This window comes from Varanus komodoensis, unplaced genomic scaffold (genome assembly GCF_004798865.1).
Source record: "Varanus komodoensis strain SLA01 unplaced genomic scaffold, ASM479886v1 scaffold18_1, whole genome shotgun sequence".
Classification (NCBI taxonomy): Eukaryota; Metazoa; Chordata; class Lepidosauria; order Squamata; family Varanidae; genus Varanus; species Varanus komodoensis.
The window spans coordinates 2,282,779-2,302,092 of record NW_025335548.1 but is presented as its reverse complement, the minus strand read 5'-3'; the positions used below and the strand labels follow the sequence as shown (position 1 = coordinate 2,302,092).

The 19,314-nt window shown below is 41.3% G+C and overlaps 1 protein-coding gene across 50 annotated transcripts in view; it reads left to right on the top strand.

The window, feature by feature from the left end:
* Window positions 1–19,314, top strand: part of TTN (titin) — a 283,766-nt gene that overhangs the window by 235,516 nt on the left and 28,936 nt on the right. For all 50 annotated transcript variants that reach the window (XM_044426908.1, XM_044426892.1, XM_044426914.1 and 47 more), the window contains 5 exons: window positions 173–370; window positions 463–759; window positions 853–1,440; window positions 1,534–1,836; window positions 1,958–19,060. In XM_044426908.1, the coding sequence (XP_044282843.1) occupies window positions 173–370; window positions 463–759; window positions 853–1,440; window positions 1,534–1,836; window positions 1,958–19,060 (18,489 nt within the window). The remainder of the gene's footprint in view (window positions 1–172; window positions 371–462; window positions 760–852; window positions 1,441–1,533; window positions 1,837–1,957; window positions 19,061–19,314) is intronic.

The following is a 19,314-nucleotide window of genomic DNA, read 5'->3' as shown; positions in this document are numbered from 1 at the left end:
CTTGAGCTTATTGCTAAGGGCTTCTATTGGTTACACAAAGGCAGCCAATATAAACTCCTTTCCAGTAGAGACTTCAAGGGTGCTCAAGGGAAATACTGTTTTTATTAGGTCAATTGTACTTTCACATTTACCTTTTAAAATTATTGTTCTCCATGTTCATTTTCTCCTTCAGGTTACCACCTTGAATATAAAGAAAGAAACAGCATTTTGTGGAAGCGTGCAAACAAGACTCCACTAAGGATGAAAGACTTCAGGGTGACAGGGTTAACTGAAGGTTTAGAATATGAATTTAGAGTGATGGCAATCAATCTAGCTGGGGTTGGTAAACCCAGTCTGCCCTCTGAACCCATTGTTGCCCTGGATCCCATTGGTAAGTTACCTGGAGAAAGAGAGTGTTACATGAGTTTAAAAAGTCCACCGAGATCAAGCTTACTATTTCTGCCTTCTGTTGCTGCTTTTCAGATCCTCCTGGGAAGCCTGAAGTTATCAGCATAACTAGAAACTCAGTGACTCTGATCTGGACAGAACCAAAATATGATGGTGGACACAAATTAATTGGCTACATAGTGGAGAAACGTGATCTGCCTTCAAAGACTTGGACGAAGGCCAATCATGTAAATGTTCCGGACTGTGCATATACAGTAACTGACCTCTTTGAAGGTTCAAAATATGAATTCAGAATTAGAGCTAAGAATACTGCTGGAGCCATTAGTCCTCCATCAGAAAGTACAGGAGCCATTATATGCAAGGACGAGTATGGTGCGTATTCCCAGTAAAGGCACACATCCATTTTATTCCATTAATATAGCTTCTAAATCATCATTTTTCTGACAAATCAATTTTCCTTTACAGAGGCTCCAACTATTGTTATTGATCCTGCTGTCAAAGATGGCCTGACTGTTAAAGCTGGAGAAACCATCACAATGTCTGCTATTAGCATCCATGGTAAACCACTGCCAACTTCAGCATGGTCCAAGGCAGGAAAAGATTTTAAACCATCAGAGACTGTTCACATTGAATCGACTCCAACCTCTTCCACACTTACTATCAAGTATGCAGCTCGAAAAGATTCTGGCGAATATACAATCACTGCAACCAATCCTTTCGGTACTAAACAAGAGAATGTACATGTAAAAGTTTTAGATGTGCCAGGCCCTCCTGGACCAATTGAAATCAGCAATGTCTCAGCTGAAAAAGCTACTCTCACATGGACACCTCCTGCAGAAGATGGAGGATCACCAATCAAGTCCTATGTACTTGAGAAGAGAGAAACCAGCCGTCTGCTGTGGACTCAGGTTGCAGAAGACATCCAGTCCTGTAGGCATGTTGTTACGAAGCTTATCCAAGGAAATGAGTACATCTTCCGTGTCTCAGCTGTGAACCAGTATGGCAAGGGAGAACCATCCCAGTCAGAACCAGTTAAGATGGTGGATAGATTTGGTAAGCAAAGCCACAAAAAGGTTTTACAATAAATTGCTTTCACTGTGTGTGTGAGTGTTTACATTGTTCCAAATCTGTTTTTCCCCTATCCAGGCCCTCCTGGTCCTCCTGGTAAACCAGAAGTATCAAATGTTACGAAAAACAGTGTTACTGTGAGCTGGAAGAGACCAATTGATGATGGTGGCAGTGAAATCACTGGCTATCATGTGGAAAGAAGAGAAAAGAAAGGTGTGAGATGGATCAGAGTATCAAAGAAACCAGTATCAGACCTTAGGTGCAAGGTGACTGGACTCCTAGAAGGAAATGAATATGAATTCCGTGTCAGTGCAGAAAACAGAGCAGGAATTGGTCCACCAAGTGATGTTTCTCAACCAGTACTAACCAAGGATGCTGCATGTTAGTATGATTTTTGTGCTTTTAGAAATTCCTTCACACTGCATTACTGGCACAGTTTTGTATAAAAACAGTTTCTAAGCAAGTGTCTTCTCCCCCCGCCCTTTTTTTTTTATTACTCTAGATCCACCAGGACCTCCTTCCAACCCAAGAGTAACTGATACAACAAAAACAAGTGCTAGCCTAGCATGGGGGAAACCTCATTATGATGGTGGACTTGAAATCACTGGATATATTGTGGAGCATCAAAAAGAAGGAGAAGATACATGGGTGAAGGATACCATTGGAACTGCTCTAAGAATTACCCAATTTGTTGTTTGTAATCTCCAGACAGGAGCCAAATACAATTTTAGAATTACTGCCCTCAATGATGCTGGTGCCGGTGAACCAGCCCATATTCGAGATGTTGAAATCAAGGAACGTGAAGTGGCTCCTGATTTTGAATTAGATGCTGAGCTGAGAAAAACTCTTGTTGTTAGAGCTGGACTGACCATTCGGGTATTTGTTCCAATTAAGGGACGTCCAACTCCTGAAGTTACATGGACCAAGGATGATATCCCTCTGAAAGCACGTGCCAATATTGAAAATACTGATTCCTTCTCTCTTCTCATCGTGACAGAATGTAATAGATACGATGCAGGAAAATATGTAATGACCCTTGAAAATGCAGCTGGCAAGAAAACTGGTTTCGTAAATGTAAAAGTCCTGGATACCCCAGGACCACCAATAAATCTTAAACCTAGAGACATATGTAAAGACAGCATCACCCTCCAGTGGGATATGCCTCTAATTGATGGTGGTTCGCGCATAACAAATTATATTGTTGAAAAACGTGAGTCAACGCGAAAGGCATACTCAACCGTCTCAACCAAGTGCCCGAAATGTTCTCTTAGGATTCCTAATTTGGCTGAAGGGTGTGAATATTACTTCAGAGTATTTGCTGAAAATGAATTTGGAATTGGTGAACCTGCTGAAACTGCTGAACCTATCCGAGCAACCGAAGCACCATCACCTCCAGAGAGCCTTAATATTATGGATATCACAAGGAACTCAGTCAGCCTAGCTTGGCCAAAACCAGAACATGATGGTGGTAGCAAGATTACCGGTTACGTAATTGAGGCGCAGAAAAAGGGTTCGACTCAGTGGACACATATCACAACTGTGAAAAATTTAGAATGTGTAGTAAAAAATCTCACTGAGAATGAAGAGTATACTTTCCAGGTTATGGCAGTAAATAGTGCGGGAAGAAGTGATCCACGGGAAAGCAGACCAGTTGTTGTCAAAGAGCAAATGATGCTTCCAGAGTTTGATTTGCGTGGTATTTATCAGAAAACAATAATTGCCAGAGCTGGTGACAATATCAAAGTTGAGATTCCTGTGCTTGGTCGCCCAAGACCAACAATTACTTGGAAAAAAGAAGACCAGATACTTAAACAAACCCAAAGGGTGAACTTTGAAAATACTGCTACTGCAACTATCTTAACCATTAATGAATGTACAAGAAATGACAGTGGCAGATATCCACTCTCTGCTAAAAACATTGTTGGTGAAGTTAGTGATGTTATAACTGTGCAGGTGCATGATGTTCCTGGACCTCCTACAGGACCAATCAAATTTGATGAAATTTCATCTGACTTTGTCACCTTCTCATGGGAACCTCCACTGAATGATGGAGGGGTTCCAATAAGTAACTATGTGGTAGAAATGCGTAAAACCGACAGTACCTCATGGGCTGAGTTAGCAACTACTGTTATACGTACCACATATAAGGCTGCACGTCTAACTACTGGAACTGAATACCAATTCCGTGTTAAAGCTCAGAACAGATATGGTTCGGGCCCAGCTATTACTTCAGAGAATGTAATTGCCAGCTTCCCTTTTAAAGTTCCTGGGCCACCAGGTACTCCTCAGGTGATTGCAGTCACAAAAGATTCAATTAGCATTAGCTGGCATGAGCCTCTTACAGATGGAGGAAGTCCAATTTTGGGATATCATGTTGAAAGAAAAGAACGAAATAGCATTCTGTGGCACACTGTAAGTAAAGCCTTAGTATCAGGCAACATCTTCAAATCAAGTGGGCTTGCAGACGGCATTGCATATGAATTCCGAGTCATAGCAGAAAATATGGCAGGCAAAAGCAAGCCGAGCAAGCCATCTGAGCCAACACTTGCTCTTGACCCTATTGATCCTCCCGGCAAGCCAGTTCCTATCAATATCACAAGACATACTGTAGCACTTAAATGGACAAAGCCTGAATATAATGGTGGTTTTAAGATAACTGGCTACACAGTTGAGAAGAGAGATCTTCCAAATGGCCGGTGGCTAAAGGCTAACTTCAGCAATATACTAGAAACCGAGTTCACTGTTAGTGGCCTCACAGAAGATGCTGCTTATGAATTCCGTGTAATAGCTAGAAATGCTGCTGGTGCTGTTAGCCAACCATCTGAACCATCAGATGCCATAACATGCAGAGATGAGATTGAAGCACCAAGGATAATGGTTGATGCTAAATACAAAGACACTGTAGTATTAAAAGCAGGCGAGGTTTTCAGACTTGAAGCTGATGTTGTCGGCCGTCCTCCACCAACTCTGACATGGACAAAAGACGGGAAGGAGCTTGAAGACACAGCAAAAATGGAAATTAAAATAGCAGATTTCTCAACAGTTCTGATCAATAAAGATTCTACAAGAAGGGATGGAGGTGCATATACGCTTACAGCTTCCAATCCTGGTGGCTTTGCCAAACATATCTTTAATGTGAAAGTTCTAGACAGACCTGGTCCTCCAGAAGCACCTTTGACTGTGTCTGAAGTTACCTCAGAAAAATGTGTCCTGTCATGGTTACCACCTTTGGATGATGGAGGTGCAAGTATTGATCACTATGTTGTAGAAAAACGTGAAACTAGTAGATTGGCTTGGACATCTGTAGCCACAGAAGTTCCAGTGACAAAATTAAAGGTCACAAAGCTATTGAAGGGCAATGAATATATCTTCCGTGTTATGGCTGTTAACAAATATGGGGTTGGTGAACCCCTAGAATCAGAACCTGTTCTTGCAGTAAATCCTTATACAGTACCTGATCCACCCAAGACACCTGAAGTTACTGCCATAACCAAAGATTCTATGATTGTATGCTGGGGACATCCTGATTCCGATGGTGGAAGTCCTATAACCAATTACATTATAGAACGCCGTGACAGAGCTGGATTACGCTGGGTGAAATGTAATAAGCGGGTTGTCACAGATTTGCGATATAAAGTATCTGGACTCACAGAAGGTCATGAATATGAATACCGAATAAAGGCTGAAAATGCTGCTGGTGTAAGTGAACCAAGCCCAAGCAGTCAGTTCTACAAAGCTTGTGATACTGTGTTTAAGCCTGGTCCACCTGGCAACCCTCGTGTCTTAGATACAAGCAAATCTTCCATTACAATTGCTTGGAATAAGCCAATATATGATGGTGGCTCAGAAATCACAGGCTACATGGTTGAAATAGCATTACCTGATGAAGATGAGTGGAAAATTGTAACTCCACCTGCAGGACTGAAGGCCACTTCCTTTACCATCACCAATCTCAAAGAAAACCAGGAATATAAAATCAGAATATATGCGATGAACTCTGAAGGCATTGGAGAACCTGCTCTTGTTCCTGGAACACCAAAGGCTGAAGAAAGGATGCTGCCCCCAGAGATTGAACTTGATGCAGACCTACGGAAGATTGTGATTATTAGAGCTTGCTGTACTTTAAGACTTTTTGTCCCAATTAAAGGAAGACCAGCACCTGAAGTGAAATGGACAAGAGAACTTGGAGAATCTCTTGACAAAGCCACTATTGAATCTACAAGCTCTTACACATTACTTACAGTTGGAAACGTGAATAGATTTGACAGTGGCAAGTATATACTGACTGTAGAGAACAGTTCAGGCAGCAAATCAGCTTTTGTAATTGTAAGAGTTCTTGATACACCTGGAGCACCACAGAACCTGAAAATAAAAGAGATCACAAAGTCATCTGTCACACTTTCCTGGGAACCTCCCCTCATAGATGGTGGCTCTAAGATAAAGAACTATGTTGTTGAAAAGCGTGAAGCAACAAGAAAAGCATACTCAACTGTTATGGCCAATTGTCACAAGACCACCTGGAAAGTGGACAACCTACAGGAAGGCTGCAACTATTATTTCAGGGTCCTTGCTGAAAACGAATACGGAATAGGTCTACCTGTTGAAACAGCAGAATCCGTTAAGGTATCTGAAAGGCCTCTTCCTCCAGGAAAAATAACATTATTGGATGTGACAAGAAACAGTGTATCTTTGACCTGGGAAAAACCAGAACATGATGGAGGAAGCAGAATTCTAGGTTACATTGTAGAAATGCAAAGCAAAGGCAGTGACCGATGGGCCACATGTGCTAATGTAAAAGTTACTGAAGCTACTATAACTGGACTGATCCAGGGTGAAGAATATTCCTTCCGTGTTTCAGCTCAGAATGAAAAAGGAATCAGTGATCCACGGCAATTGAGCGTACCAGTGATTGCCAAGGATCTTGTGATACCACCAGCCTTCAAATTGTTGTTTACCACTTTCAGTGTATTAGCAGGTGAAGACTTAAAGGTTGATGTTCCATTTGTTGGTCGACCCAAACCATCTATAGTATGGCTTAAAGACGATGTGCCACTGAGACAAACAACTAGAGTAAATGAAGAAAATACGGACAACAACACATTACTAACAATAAAGGAGGCTTGTAAAGAAGATGTTGGACAATATTTAGTTAAACTTTCTAATTGTGCAGGTGAAGCTACTGAAACCCTTAATATTATTGTCCTTGACAAGCCAGGACCTCCAACTGGACCAGTAAAGTTTGATGAAGTGACTGCAGATAGTGTTACCATTTCTTGGGAACCACCAAAGTATGATGGTGGCAGTTCTATCAACAATTACATTGTAGAAAAGAGAGATACATCCACTACTGCTTGGCAGATAATTTCAGCTACCGTCGCTCGAACAACTCTAAAAGCTTGTCGATTGAAAACTGGATGTGAATATCAATTCAGAATTGCAGCTGAAAACAGATATGGAAAGAGTACATACCTTACATCAGACTCTGTGGTTGCCCAGTATCCATACAAAGTACCTGGCCCACCTGGAACACCTTATGTACCCCAAATCTCCAAGGATAGTATGGTTGTGCATTGGAATGAACCAGTCAATGATGGTGGCAGCAAGATTATTGGTTATCACTTGGAGCGCAAGGAAAGAAATAGCATCCTCTGGGTTAAATTGAACAAAACCGCAATTCCAGACACTAAATTTAAAACAACTGGACTTGAGGAGGGACTTGAATATGAATTCAGAGTTTATGCAGAAAATATAGTTGGCATTGGAAAGGCAAGTAAAGCTTCAGAATGCTACACAGCACATGATCCTTGTGATCCTCCAAGTCGTCCAGAGCCTATAATTGTCACAAGAAACTCTGTTACTCTTCAGTGGAAGAAACCAGAATATGATGGTGGAAGCAAGATCACAGGCTACATTGTTGAAAAGAAGGAGTTACCAGATGGCCGCTGGATGAAAGCAAGCTTTACAAATGTAATTGAGACTCAGTTTGAAGTAACTGGCCTAGTTGAAAATCAAAGGTATGAGTTCCGTGTCATCGCACGTAATGCTGCAGGTGTCTTCAGTGAACCATCCGAAAGTTCAGGGGCAATCACAGCAAGAGATGAAGTAGAGCCACCACGTATAAGTATGGATCCCAAATTTAAAGAAACACTTGTACTGCATGCTGGTGAATCATTCAGGATTGATGCTGATGTTTTTGGCAAGCCATTACCTTCAATTCATTGGCTTAAAGGTGATAAGGAGCTATCCAACACAGCACGTTTGGATATCAAAAGTACTGACTTTGCCACAAGCCTAAGTGTAAAAGAAGCCATTCGTGTTGACAGTGGGCATTATGTATTGCTAGCAAAGAATGTTGCAGGCGAAAAAACAGCTTCTATTCACGTCAAGGTTCTTGACAGACCTGGTCCTCCTGAAGGGCCTGTTGTTATAACAGGAGTTACTGTTGAGAAATGTACACTATCATGGAAGCCCCCACTGGAGGATGGTGGCAGTGACATTTCACATTACGTTGTTGAAAGAAGAGAAACCAGTCGCTTAGTTTGGACTTTGGTTGATGCCAATGTACAGACTCTTAGTTGCAAAGTTACAAAACTTTTGGAAGGCAATGAATATATCTTCCGTATCATGGCTGTAAACAAATATGGTGTTGGTGAACCTCTTGAATCTGAACCCGTAGTTGCGAAGAATCCTTTCGTGGTGCCACTTCCACCAAAGGCACCAGAGGTTTCAGCTGTTACCAAAGATTCTATGATTGTTGTATGGGACAGACCAGCTTCTGATGGTGGCAGTGAAATTTTGGGATATGTACTAGAAAAACGTGATAAAGAAGGCATTCGGTGGACAAGATGTAACAAACGTTTGATAAGTGAGCTTCGATACCGAGTTACTGGACTTATAGAAAATCATGATTATGAATACAGAGTTTCAGCTGAAAATGCAGCTGGCCTCAGTGAACCCAGTCCACCTTCTATTTATTATAAAGCTTGTGACCCCATCTACAAACCTGGTCCACCTAATAATCCCAAAGCAATAGATGTTACAAGATCTTCAGTTTTCCTTTCCTGGGGTAAACCAATCTATGATGGTGGCTCTGAAATTCAAGGGTACATTGTTGAATGTTGTGATGTAAGTGTTGGAGACTGGACAATTTGTACACCACCAACTGGAATTAAGAAAACAAATATGGAAGTAGAAAAATTGTTGGAAAAACATGAGTACAAATTCCGCATTTGTGCTGTTAACAAAGCTGGAGTAGGAGAGCATGCTGATGTTCCTGGAACTATTATTGTTGAAGAAAAGCTGGAAGCTCCAGACCTTGATCTTGACATGGAGCTGAGAAAAGTTATTAATGTAAGAGCTGGAGGTTCCTTAAGATTATTTGTTCCTATCAGAGGACGCCCAACGCCTGAAGTAAAATGGGGTAAAGTGGATGGTGATATCAGAGAGGCAGCTATTATTGACAGCACAAGCAGCTTTACCTCACTGGTTCTTGACAATGTTAACAGATTTGACTCTGGGAAATACACTCTTACTTTAGAAAACAGCAGTGGAAAGAAGTCTGCCTTTGTCAGTGTAAGAGTCCTAGATACCCCAGGTCCTCCAATTAACCTGAAAATTAAGGACATCACCAAAGATTCAGTTTCACTGGCATGGGAGCCTCCTGTGATAGATGGTGGAGCTAAAATTAAAAATTATATTATTGAAAAGCGTGAGGCGACAAGAAAAGCTTATGCAGCTGTTGTAACAAATTGCCACAAGACATCATGGAAAATCGATCAGCTTCAGGAGGGCTGCTATTATTACTTCAGAGTCTCTGCAGAGAATGAATTTGGAATTGGACTACCTGCAGAAACAAGTGATCCTGTTAAAGTTGCTGAAGTTCCTCAGCCTCCAGGAAAGATTACAGTGGAAGATGTAACAAGAAACAGTGTTTCCCTGAGCTGGGCAAAGCCTGAACATGATGGTGGGAGCAAAATATTACAGTACATAGTGGAAATGCAAGTTAAGGGCAGTGAGAGATGGTCAGAGTGTGCACGTGTCAAGGTGCTTGAAGCAGTTGTTACTAGCCTAACTCAAGGAGAAGAATACCTCTTTAGAGTAATGGCTGTGAATGAAAAGGGCAAGAGTGATCCACGATCACTTGCTGTTCCAGTAACGGCCAAAGATCTAGTCATTGAACCCGATGTAAGACCACCATTCCACAGTTATAGCATACAAGTGGGACAAGACCTAAAGATCGAAATACCAATATCTGGTCGACCTAAGCCGACTATTACTTGGACCAAAGATGGCGTACCACTAAAACAGACAACTAGAGTTAATGTTGTTGATTCAGCTAACCTCACCATGCTGAATATTAAAGAAACCAATAAAGAAGACAGTGGGATGTATGAGATTGCAGTTGCCAACGTTGTTGGACAGAAATCTGCATCTATTGAAATTATAACACTAGACAAGCCTGATCCTCCAAAAGGTCCTGTTAAATTTGATGATATCAGTGCTGAAAGTATTACTTTATCATGGAACCCTCCAGCATATACAGGTGGTTGCCAGATTACTAATTACATTGTTCATAAGAGAGATACAACCACCACATTATGGGAGACAGTTTCAGCTACTGTTGCAAGAACTACTCTCAAGGTGACAAAGCTGAAAACTGGGACAGAGTATCAGTTTAGAATATTTGCTGAAAACAGGTATGGAAAGAGCTTCGCCCTGGAGTCTGACCCAGTTGTTGCCCAATATCCATATAAAGAACCAGGCCCTCCTGGCACACCATTTGTGACAGTAGCTACAAAAGACTCTATGATTGTGCAGTGGCATGAACCAATAAACGATGGTGGAAGTAAAATATTAGGCTATCATCTTGAGAGGAAGGAAAGAAATAGCATATTATGGACAAAAGTAAATAAGACCATTATTCAAGATACACACTATAAGACAACTAACCTTGAAGAAGGGCTTGAGTATGAATTCAGAGTATCTGCAGAAAATATTGTGGGTGTAGGCAAAGCAAGCAAAGTTTCAGAGTGCTACGTAGCACGTGATCCATGTGATCCACCAGGATGCCCTGAAGCGATTGTTGTTAAAAGAAGCTCTATCACTTTGCAATGGACCAAGCCAGAATATGATGGTGGCAGCAAAATTACAGGCTATGTTGTAGAGAAACGTGATTTGCCTGATGGTCGCTGGATGAAAGCAAGCTTTACCAATATCACCGAAACTCAGTTTACAGTAACTGGCCTTACTGAAGACCAGCGATACGAATTTAGAGTGATTGCAAAGAATGCTGCTGGAGCAGTAAGCAAGCCATCTGATAGCACAGGACCAATAACAGCGAAAGATGAAGTTGAACTTCCAAGAATTTCTATGGATCCAAAATACAAAGATGCAATAGTCGTAAATGCTGGAGAAACATTCAGACTTGAGGCTGATGTCCATGGAAAGCCAATCCCTACTATTATGTGGCTGAAAGGAGATAAAGTACTTGAAGATACTGCTCGATATGAAATCAGGAATACAGACTTTAAGGCTTTGATTACTGTAAAAGATGCTATACGTATTGATGGTGGTCAATATATTTTACAGGCCTCCAATGTTGCAGGAACAAAATCAGTACCAGTGACAGTAAAAGTACTGGACAGGCCAGGGCCCCCAGAGAGCATCCAGGTTTCTGGAGTGACTTCTGAAAAATGTTCTTTAGCATGGGCTCCACCAATCCATGATGGTGGTAGTGACATTTCTCATTACATTGTTGAGAAGAGAGAAACCAGTCGCCTTGCTTGGACTGTTGTTGCTTCAGATGCTGTAGCTACAATGCTAAAGGTAACAAAACTTCTTGAAGGAAATGAATATATCTTCCGCATAATGGCAGTTAATAAATATGGAGTTGGTGAGCCCCTGGAGTCTGCACCAGTATTAATGAAGAACCCATTTGTTGTTCCTGGTCCACCAAAGTCCCTTGAAGTCACCAACATTACAAAGGATTCTATGACTGTCTGTTGGCATCGTCCAGATAGTGATGGTGGCAGTGAAATTGTTGGCTATATTGTAGAAAAACGAGACAGAGCTGGTATCAGATGGGTGAAATGTAATAAACGCCGAATTACAGATTTGCGATTAAGGGTCACAGGACTTACAGAAGATCATGAATATGAATTCAGAGTGTCTGCTGAAAATGCAGCTGGAATTGGTGAACCAAGTCAAGTTACTCCCTACTGGAAAGCGTGTGACCCTATGTTCAAGCCTGGCCCACCTACTAATGCTCATGCTGTGGATACTACAAAGAATTCAATTACTGTTGCATGGGGTAAACCTATTTATGATGGAGGCACTGAGATCCTGGGTTATATTGTAGAAATTTGCAAAGCTGATGAAGAAGAATGGACAATAGTTACTCCACAGACTGGTCTGAGAGTCAATCGTTTTGAGATCAAAAAACTCATTGAACATCAAGAATACAAACTAAGAGTATGTGCCCTAAACAAAATTGGCGTAGGTGAGCCTGCAGCAGTTCCTGGTACAGTGAAACCAGAAGATAAACTTGAGGCTCCTGAACTTGATATTGATTCAGAGTTAAGGAAGGGAATTGTGGTTAGAGCCGGTGGATCTGTCAGGATAAACATACCATTTAAAGGACGTCCAACCCCTGAAATCACGTGGACTCGTGAAGAAGGAGAATTTACAGATAAGGTTCAGATTGAGAAGGGCCTGAATTACACACAACTATCAATTGATTATTGTGATAGAAATGACGCTGGAAAATATATACTTAAATTAGAGAACAGCAGTGGCTCTAAGTCTGCCTTTGTTACAGTTAAAGTACTTGACACTCCAGGACCACCACAAAACTTAGTAGTCAAAGAAATAAAGAAAGATTATGCTTTACTGACGTGGGAACCTCCAGCTAATGATGGTGGTGCAAAGATAAAGAACTATGTGATTGATAAACGTGAATCAACCAGAAAAGCATATGCAAATGTCAGTGCAAAGTGCAGCAAAACCAGCTTTAAAGTTGAAAATCTTTCAGAAGGGGCAATTTATTATTTTAGAGTTATGGCTGAAAATGAGTTTGGAATTGGTGTCCCAGTTGAAACTGCAGATGCCTCCAAAGCCTCAGAGCCACCTTTGCCTCCAGGGAAAGTGACACTAACCGATGTGACCCAGAGAAGTGCATCGTTTATGTGGGAGAAGCCTGAACATGATGGAGGTAGCAGAATTTTGGGATACATTGTTGAAATGCAGCCAAAGGGATCTGATAAATGGAACGTTGTCACTGAAACCAAAGTATGCAATGCAGTTGTGTCTGGCCTGAGTTCTGGGCATGAGTATCAATTCCGTGTCATGGCATATAACGAAAAAGGCAAAAGTGATCCCAGACCATTGGCGGTTCCTGTGATTGCAAAAGATCTGACAATTGAACCACATTTGAAACTGATGTTCAACACATATACTGTACAGGCTGGAGAAGACCTTAAAGTAGAAATACCCTTTATAGCTCGACCAAAGCCTAATATCACCTGGGAAAAAGATGGTCAGCCCATTAAACAGACAACAAGATTACATGTTGAAGATACCCCAACATCAACTACTTTGTGTATTAAAGAAAGTAACAAGGATGACTTTGGGAAATATACAGTAACAGCAACCAACACTGCAGGCACAGCGACAGAGCACCTTAGTATAATAGTGCTAGAGAAGCCTGGACCACCACAAGGACCTGTCCGCTTTGATGAAGTTAGCTCAGATTTCGTTGTCTTGTCATGGGAACCACCAGCATATACAGGTGGCTGCCAAATATCCAACTACATTGTGGAGAAACGTGACACAACTACCACTGTCTGGCAGATGGTATCAGCAACTGTTGCAAGAACAACTATTAAAGTATCAAAACTTAAAACAGGTTCTGAATACCAGTTTAGGATTAGTGCTGAAAACCGTTACGGAAAGAGCACTGCACTGGACTCTAAACCTGTTCTTGTGCAATATCCATACAAGTTACCAGGACCACCAGGAACACCATTTGTCACTACAGCTTGTAAGGACTCCATGATAGTACAATGGAATGAACCAGTTAATGATGGAGGAAGCAAAGTTATTGGATATCATCTAGAACGTAAAGATAAAAACAGCATTCTTTGGGCAAAGGTGAATAAGACCCTCATTCAGGACACAAAATTCAAAACAGAGGGTCTTGAAGAAGGTCTTGAATATGAATTCAGAGTTTCTGCTGAGAACATTGTTGGCATCGGTAAAGTTAGCAAAACATCTGAATTGTATGTTGCTCGCGATACTTGTGATCCACCAGGACGTCCAGATGCAATTGTTATCACTAGAAACTATATAACGCTAAAATGGAAAAAGCCTGAATATGATGGTGGCAGCAAGATAACTGGATATATTGTGGAAAAGAGAGAATTGCCTGAAGGTCGTTGGATGAAAGCCAGTTTTACAAATGTCCTAGAAACTGAGTTTACAGTAACTGGTCTCGTGGAAGACCAAAGATATGAATTCAGAGTAATTGCAAGAAATGCAGCTGGTTGCTTAAGTGAACCATCTGAAAGCACAGGACCAATCATTGCTCGAGATGAAATTGAAGCACCAAGAGCTTCACTGGATCCAAAATACAAAGATGTTATTGTTGTTCATGCTGGGGAAACATTCTCTCTTGAGGCTGACATCCATGGCAAACCAGTTCCTGATATCACATGGTCAAAGGATGGAAAAGAATTTGAGGGAGCAACTGCAAGAATGGAAATTAAGTCTACCATTCAGAAAACAACCCTCACCGTCAAAGATTGCATTAGAGTGGATGGAGGTGTTTATACACTTAAACTAAGCAATGTTGGTGGCACAAAGTCTATACCAATCACTGTAAAAGTGCTCGACAGACCTGGACCTCCAGAGGGTCCTTTGAAAGTTACAGGTGTGACCGCAGAAAAATGTTACCTTGCATGGGGACCACCCTTACATGATGGTGGCTCTAGCATCTCACATTATGTCATAGAAAAGAGAGAGACAAGCAGGCTTTCATGGACACAAGTGGCATCTGATGTGCAAGCTCTGAACCACAAAGTAACCAAGCTTCTTCCAGGCAATGAGTACATTTTCCGTGTAATGGCTGTTAATAAATATGGAATTGGTGAACCTCTGGAATCAGAGCCTGTGCTGGCATGCAATCCATACAAACCTCCAGGTCCTCCTTCAACACCTGAAGTTTCTGCAATCACAAAAGATTCCATGATTGTAACCTGGGGTCGTCCAACAGATGATGGTGGAGCTGAAATTGAAGGTTACATTCTAGAAAAACGAGACAAAGATGGCATTCGATGGACCAAGTGCAATAAAAAGAGACTGACAGATTTGCGATTCAGGGTTACTGGACTTACAGATGGCCATTTCTATGAGTATAGGGTTTCTGCTGAAAATGCTGCTGGCGTTGGTGAACCTAGTGAACCATCTGTTTTCTACCGTGCCTGTGATGCAGTGTATCCACCAGGCCCTCCAAGCAATGCAAAAGTGACAGACACCTCCAGATCATCTGTCTCACTTGCATGGAACAAGCCTATTTATGATGGCGGTGCTCCTGTGAAAGGATACATTGTGGAATTTAAAGAAGCAACTGCTGATGAATGGACAACTTGTACACCACCATCTGGATTACAAGGGAAACAATACACAGTAACAAAACTTAAAGAGAATAGTGAGTACAACTTCCGCATCTGTGCTATGAACTCAGAAGGAGTTGGAGAACCAGCCACTATACCTGGCAGTGTTGTTGCTGCTGAAAAAATGGAACCTCCTGAAATTGAACTTGATGCAGATCTCAGAAAAGTTGTCACAGTGCGTGCTAGTGGCACATTGCGTTTGTTTGTCACTATCAAAGGCAGGCCAGAGCCAGAAGTAAAATGGGAAAAAGCAGAAGGCACTCTGAGTGACAGAGCTCAGATTGAGGTTACAAGTTCGTATACTATGTTGGTCATTGATAATGTCAACAGATTTGACAGTGGTCGATATAACCTGACCTTAGAAAACAATAGTGGCAAGAAAACTGCCTTTGTTAATGTGAGAGTGCTTGATACACCAAGTGCACCTGTGAACTTGACTGTCAGAGAAGTGAAGAAAGATTTAGTGACATTAGCTTGGGAATCTCCACTTATTGATGGTGGAGCTAAAATTACAAATTACATAGTTGAAAAGCGAGAAACCACGCGGAAGGCCTATGCCACTGTTACAACCAACTGCACCAAGAATGTTTTCAGAATTGAGCAGCTACAAGAGGGATGCAGTTACTATTTCCGTGTCTTGGCTGCAAATGAATATGGAGTTGGTTTGCCAGCAGAAACATCAGAACCAGTTAAAGTTTCTGAACCACCCTACCCCCCTGAAAGAGTTACTCTTGTTGATGTTACACGCAACAGTGCCACTATTAAATGGGAGAAACCTGAAAGTGATGGTGGTAGTAAAATAACTGGCTATGTAGTAGAAATGCAAACTAAAGGAAGTGAAAAATGGAGCACTTGCACACAAGTAAAGACATTAGAAGCAACAATATCTGGATTATCAATGGGAGAAGAATACACTTTCCGAGTCTGTGCTGTTAATGAAAAGGGAAAGAGTGACCCAAGACAGCTTGGAGTTCCAGTAATTGCAAAGGATATTGAAATCCAGCCTTCAGTTGAGCTTCTTTTCAATACTTTCAGTGTTAAAGCTGGCGAAGATCTTAAGATTGATGTGCCCGTCAGAGGAAGGCCAGTTCCATCAGTTAGTTGGAAGAAGGATGGACAGCCTTTAAGAGAGACGACCAGGGTAAATGTCAAAACAACCAAAACATCAACATTACTATTAATCAAGGAAGCTTCAAGAGAAGATGTAGGCAGTTACGAATTAAATGTTTCAAGCAGTGCAGGCTCTACAACAGCTTCCATCAATGTAATTGTTCTTGATAGACCAGGACCACCAACTGCATTACGTATTGACAATGTCAGTGCTGACAACATATCCTTATCTTGGAACCCCCCTGAATATGATGGTGGCTGTCAAATTAATAACTATATTGTGGAGAAAAGAGAAACAACTACAACAACATGGAGTATAGTATCTGCAGCAGTTGCACGAACTTCAATTAAAGTAGCTCGCTTAACCACAGGATCCGAATATCAGTTCCGTGTTTCTGCAGAAAATCGCTACGGCAAGAGCACGTATGTTGAAACTGCACCTGTTGTTGCAGAGTATCCATTTAATCCTCCTGGTCCACCTGGAACTCCCCGAGTTGTACATGCAACCAAAGCCTTCATGATAGTAACCTGGCAGGAACCAGTTAATGATGGAGGTAGCAAAATACTTGGTTATCACCTTGAGCATAAAGAAAGAAGCAGTATCCTTTGGACTAAAGTAAATAAAACGCTTATAAGTGACACACAGATGAAGGTCACCGGTCTTGATGAAGGACTGATGTACGAATATCGTGTGTATGCTGAAAATATTGTGGGAATTGGTAAATGTAGCAAATCATGTGAGCCTGTTGCAGCAAGGGACCCATGTGATCCTCCTGGGCAACCAGAAGTGACTAATATTACAAGAACATGTGTCTCACTCGCATGGGCCAAACCAGAGTATGATGGTGGTGCAAAGATCACAGGCTACATCATTGAGCGCAAAGAGCTACCAGATGGTCGTTGGCTAAAGTGCAACTTCACCAATGTACAAGAAAGATTCTTTGATGTAACAGGACTTACTGAAGACCAGCGATATGAATTCCGTGTCATTGCAAGGAATGCTGCTGGACTATTTAGTGAGCCATCTGAATCAACGGGACCAGTAACTGTAAAGGATGATGTTGAAGCTCCAAGAATTATGATGGATGTCAAATTCAGAGATGTCATTGTTGTTAAAGCTGGAGAGGTCTTGAAAATCAATGCTGATATTGCTGGACGACCCTTGCCTGTAATTTCATGGTCAAAAGATGGCAAAGACATTGAAGAAAAAGCTAGAGTTGAAATTGTCTCAACAGATCACACTACTGCAATTACTGTTAAAGACTGCATTCGACGTGATTCAGGGCAGTATGTGCTAACGTTACAAAATGTTGCTGGGACAAGATCATTGGCTGTCAATTGCAAGGTACTTGATAGACCTGGTCCACCAGCAGGCCCACTAGAAATCAGAGGACTTACTTCTGAGAAGTGTCACCTGTCATGGGGACAACCTCAAGAAAATGGAGGTGCAGAGATTGATTATTATATTGTGGAAAAGCGTGAAACCAGTAGAATTGCATGGACTCTTTGTGAAGCAGAGCTTCCAACAACATCTTGCAAAGTGACAAAACTACTTAAAGGAAATGAATATATCTTCAGAGTGATGGGTGTTAACAAGTATGGTGTTGGGGAACCTTTGGAAAGTTATGCTGTCAAGGCCCTGGATCCTTTTACAGTTCCAAGCCAGCCTAAATCTCTAGAGATTACTAGTGTAACAAAAGACTCCATGACCATCTGTTGGGCAAGACCCGACAGTGATGGTGGTAGTGACATTTATGGCTATGTGATTGAAAGGCGTGAGAAAAATAGCCTCCGGTGGATACGTGTAAACAAAAAGCCAGTTTATGATCTAAGGGTCAAATCTTCAGGCCTTCGTGAAGGATGTGAATATGAATATCGGGTATATGCAGAAAATGCTGCAGGTCTTAGTCTTCCAAGTGAACCTTCACCACTAATAAAAGCAGCAGATCCAGTTTTCCTGCCATCACCTCCGTCTAGACCCAAGATTGTGGACTCTACAAGGTCACATATAACAATTGGATGGGCAAAGCCATTATTTGATGGAGGTGCACCTATTACTGGATACACAGTTGAATACAAACTAACTAGTGAAACGGATTGGTCAACTGCTATTCAAATGTTCAGAGGCACAGAATATACTGTAATTGGCCTTACTTCTGGAGCTGAATATGTTTTCAGGGTAAGGTCTGTAAATAAAGTTGGTGTTAGTGATCCAAGTGAAATCTCAGAACCACAAGTAGCAAAAGAAAGGGAAGAAGAACCAACTTTTGAAATTGATAATGAAATGAGAAAGACTTTAATTGTGAAAGCCGGTGGATCATTTACAATGACTGTGCCTTTCAGGGGAAGGCCTATCCCTAATGTACTGTGGAGCAAACCAGACACTGATCTCCGTACACGAGCAAATATTGATTCCTCGGATAACTGCACATCACTTACTGTTGAAAAAGCAACAAGAGATGATTCTGGAAAGTATACACTCACATTGCAAAATATTGTAAGCACAGCTACTTTGACATTAGTTGTTAAAGTTCTTGACTCACCAGGACCTCCCGCTAATATTGTTGTTAAAGATGTAACGAAAGAGTCTGCTGTGTTATCTTGGGATGCTCCTGAGAATGATGGAGGTGCTCCTGTGAAAAATTATCACATTGAAAAGCGAGAAGCAAGCAAGAAAGCTTGGGTCACTGTAACCAACAATTGCCATCGTCTTTCCTACAAAGTCACCAATCTACAAGAAGGTGGATTTTATTACTTCAGAATCGCTGGAGAAAATGAATTTGGTGTTGGAGTACCCACTGAAACTAAGGATGGAGTTAAAATAACAGGTTGGTTCCAAAAAATATGCTTATTCTATATACCCTATTCATGATTTATTTGAAGTCTCACTAAGTTCATTGGGACTTACTCCCAATAACTGTTCATTGAGTTTTAGTCTTATTAATTACTGATATCAGTGTATTGCAGCTTGCTAAATGAAGGTATTTGAATTTAACTACTCTTTAAACTTTTATATTCTAATATGCCCATGTAAAATAAAATATACCACTTTACCATGTAAATAAACAGTTGTTGAGTATAT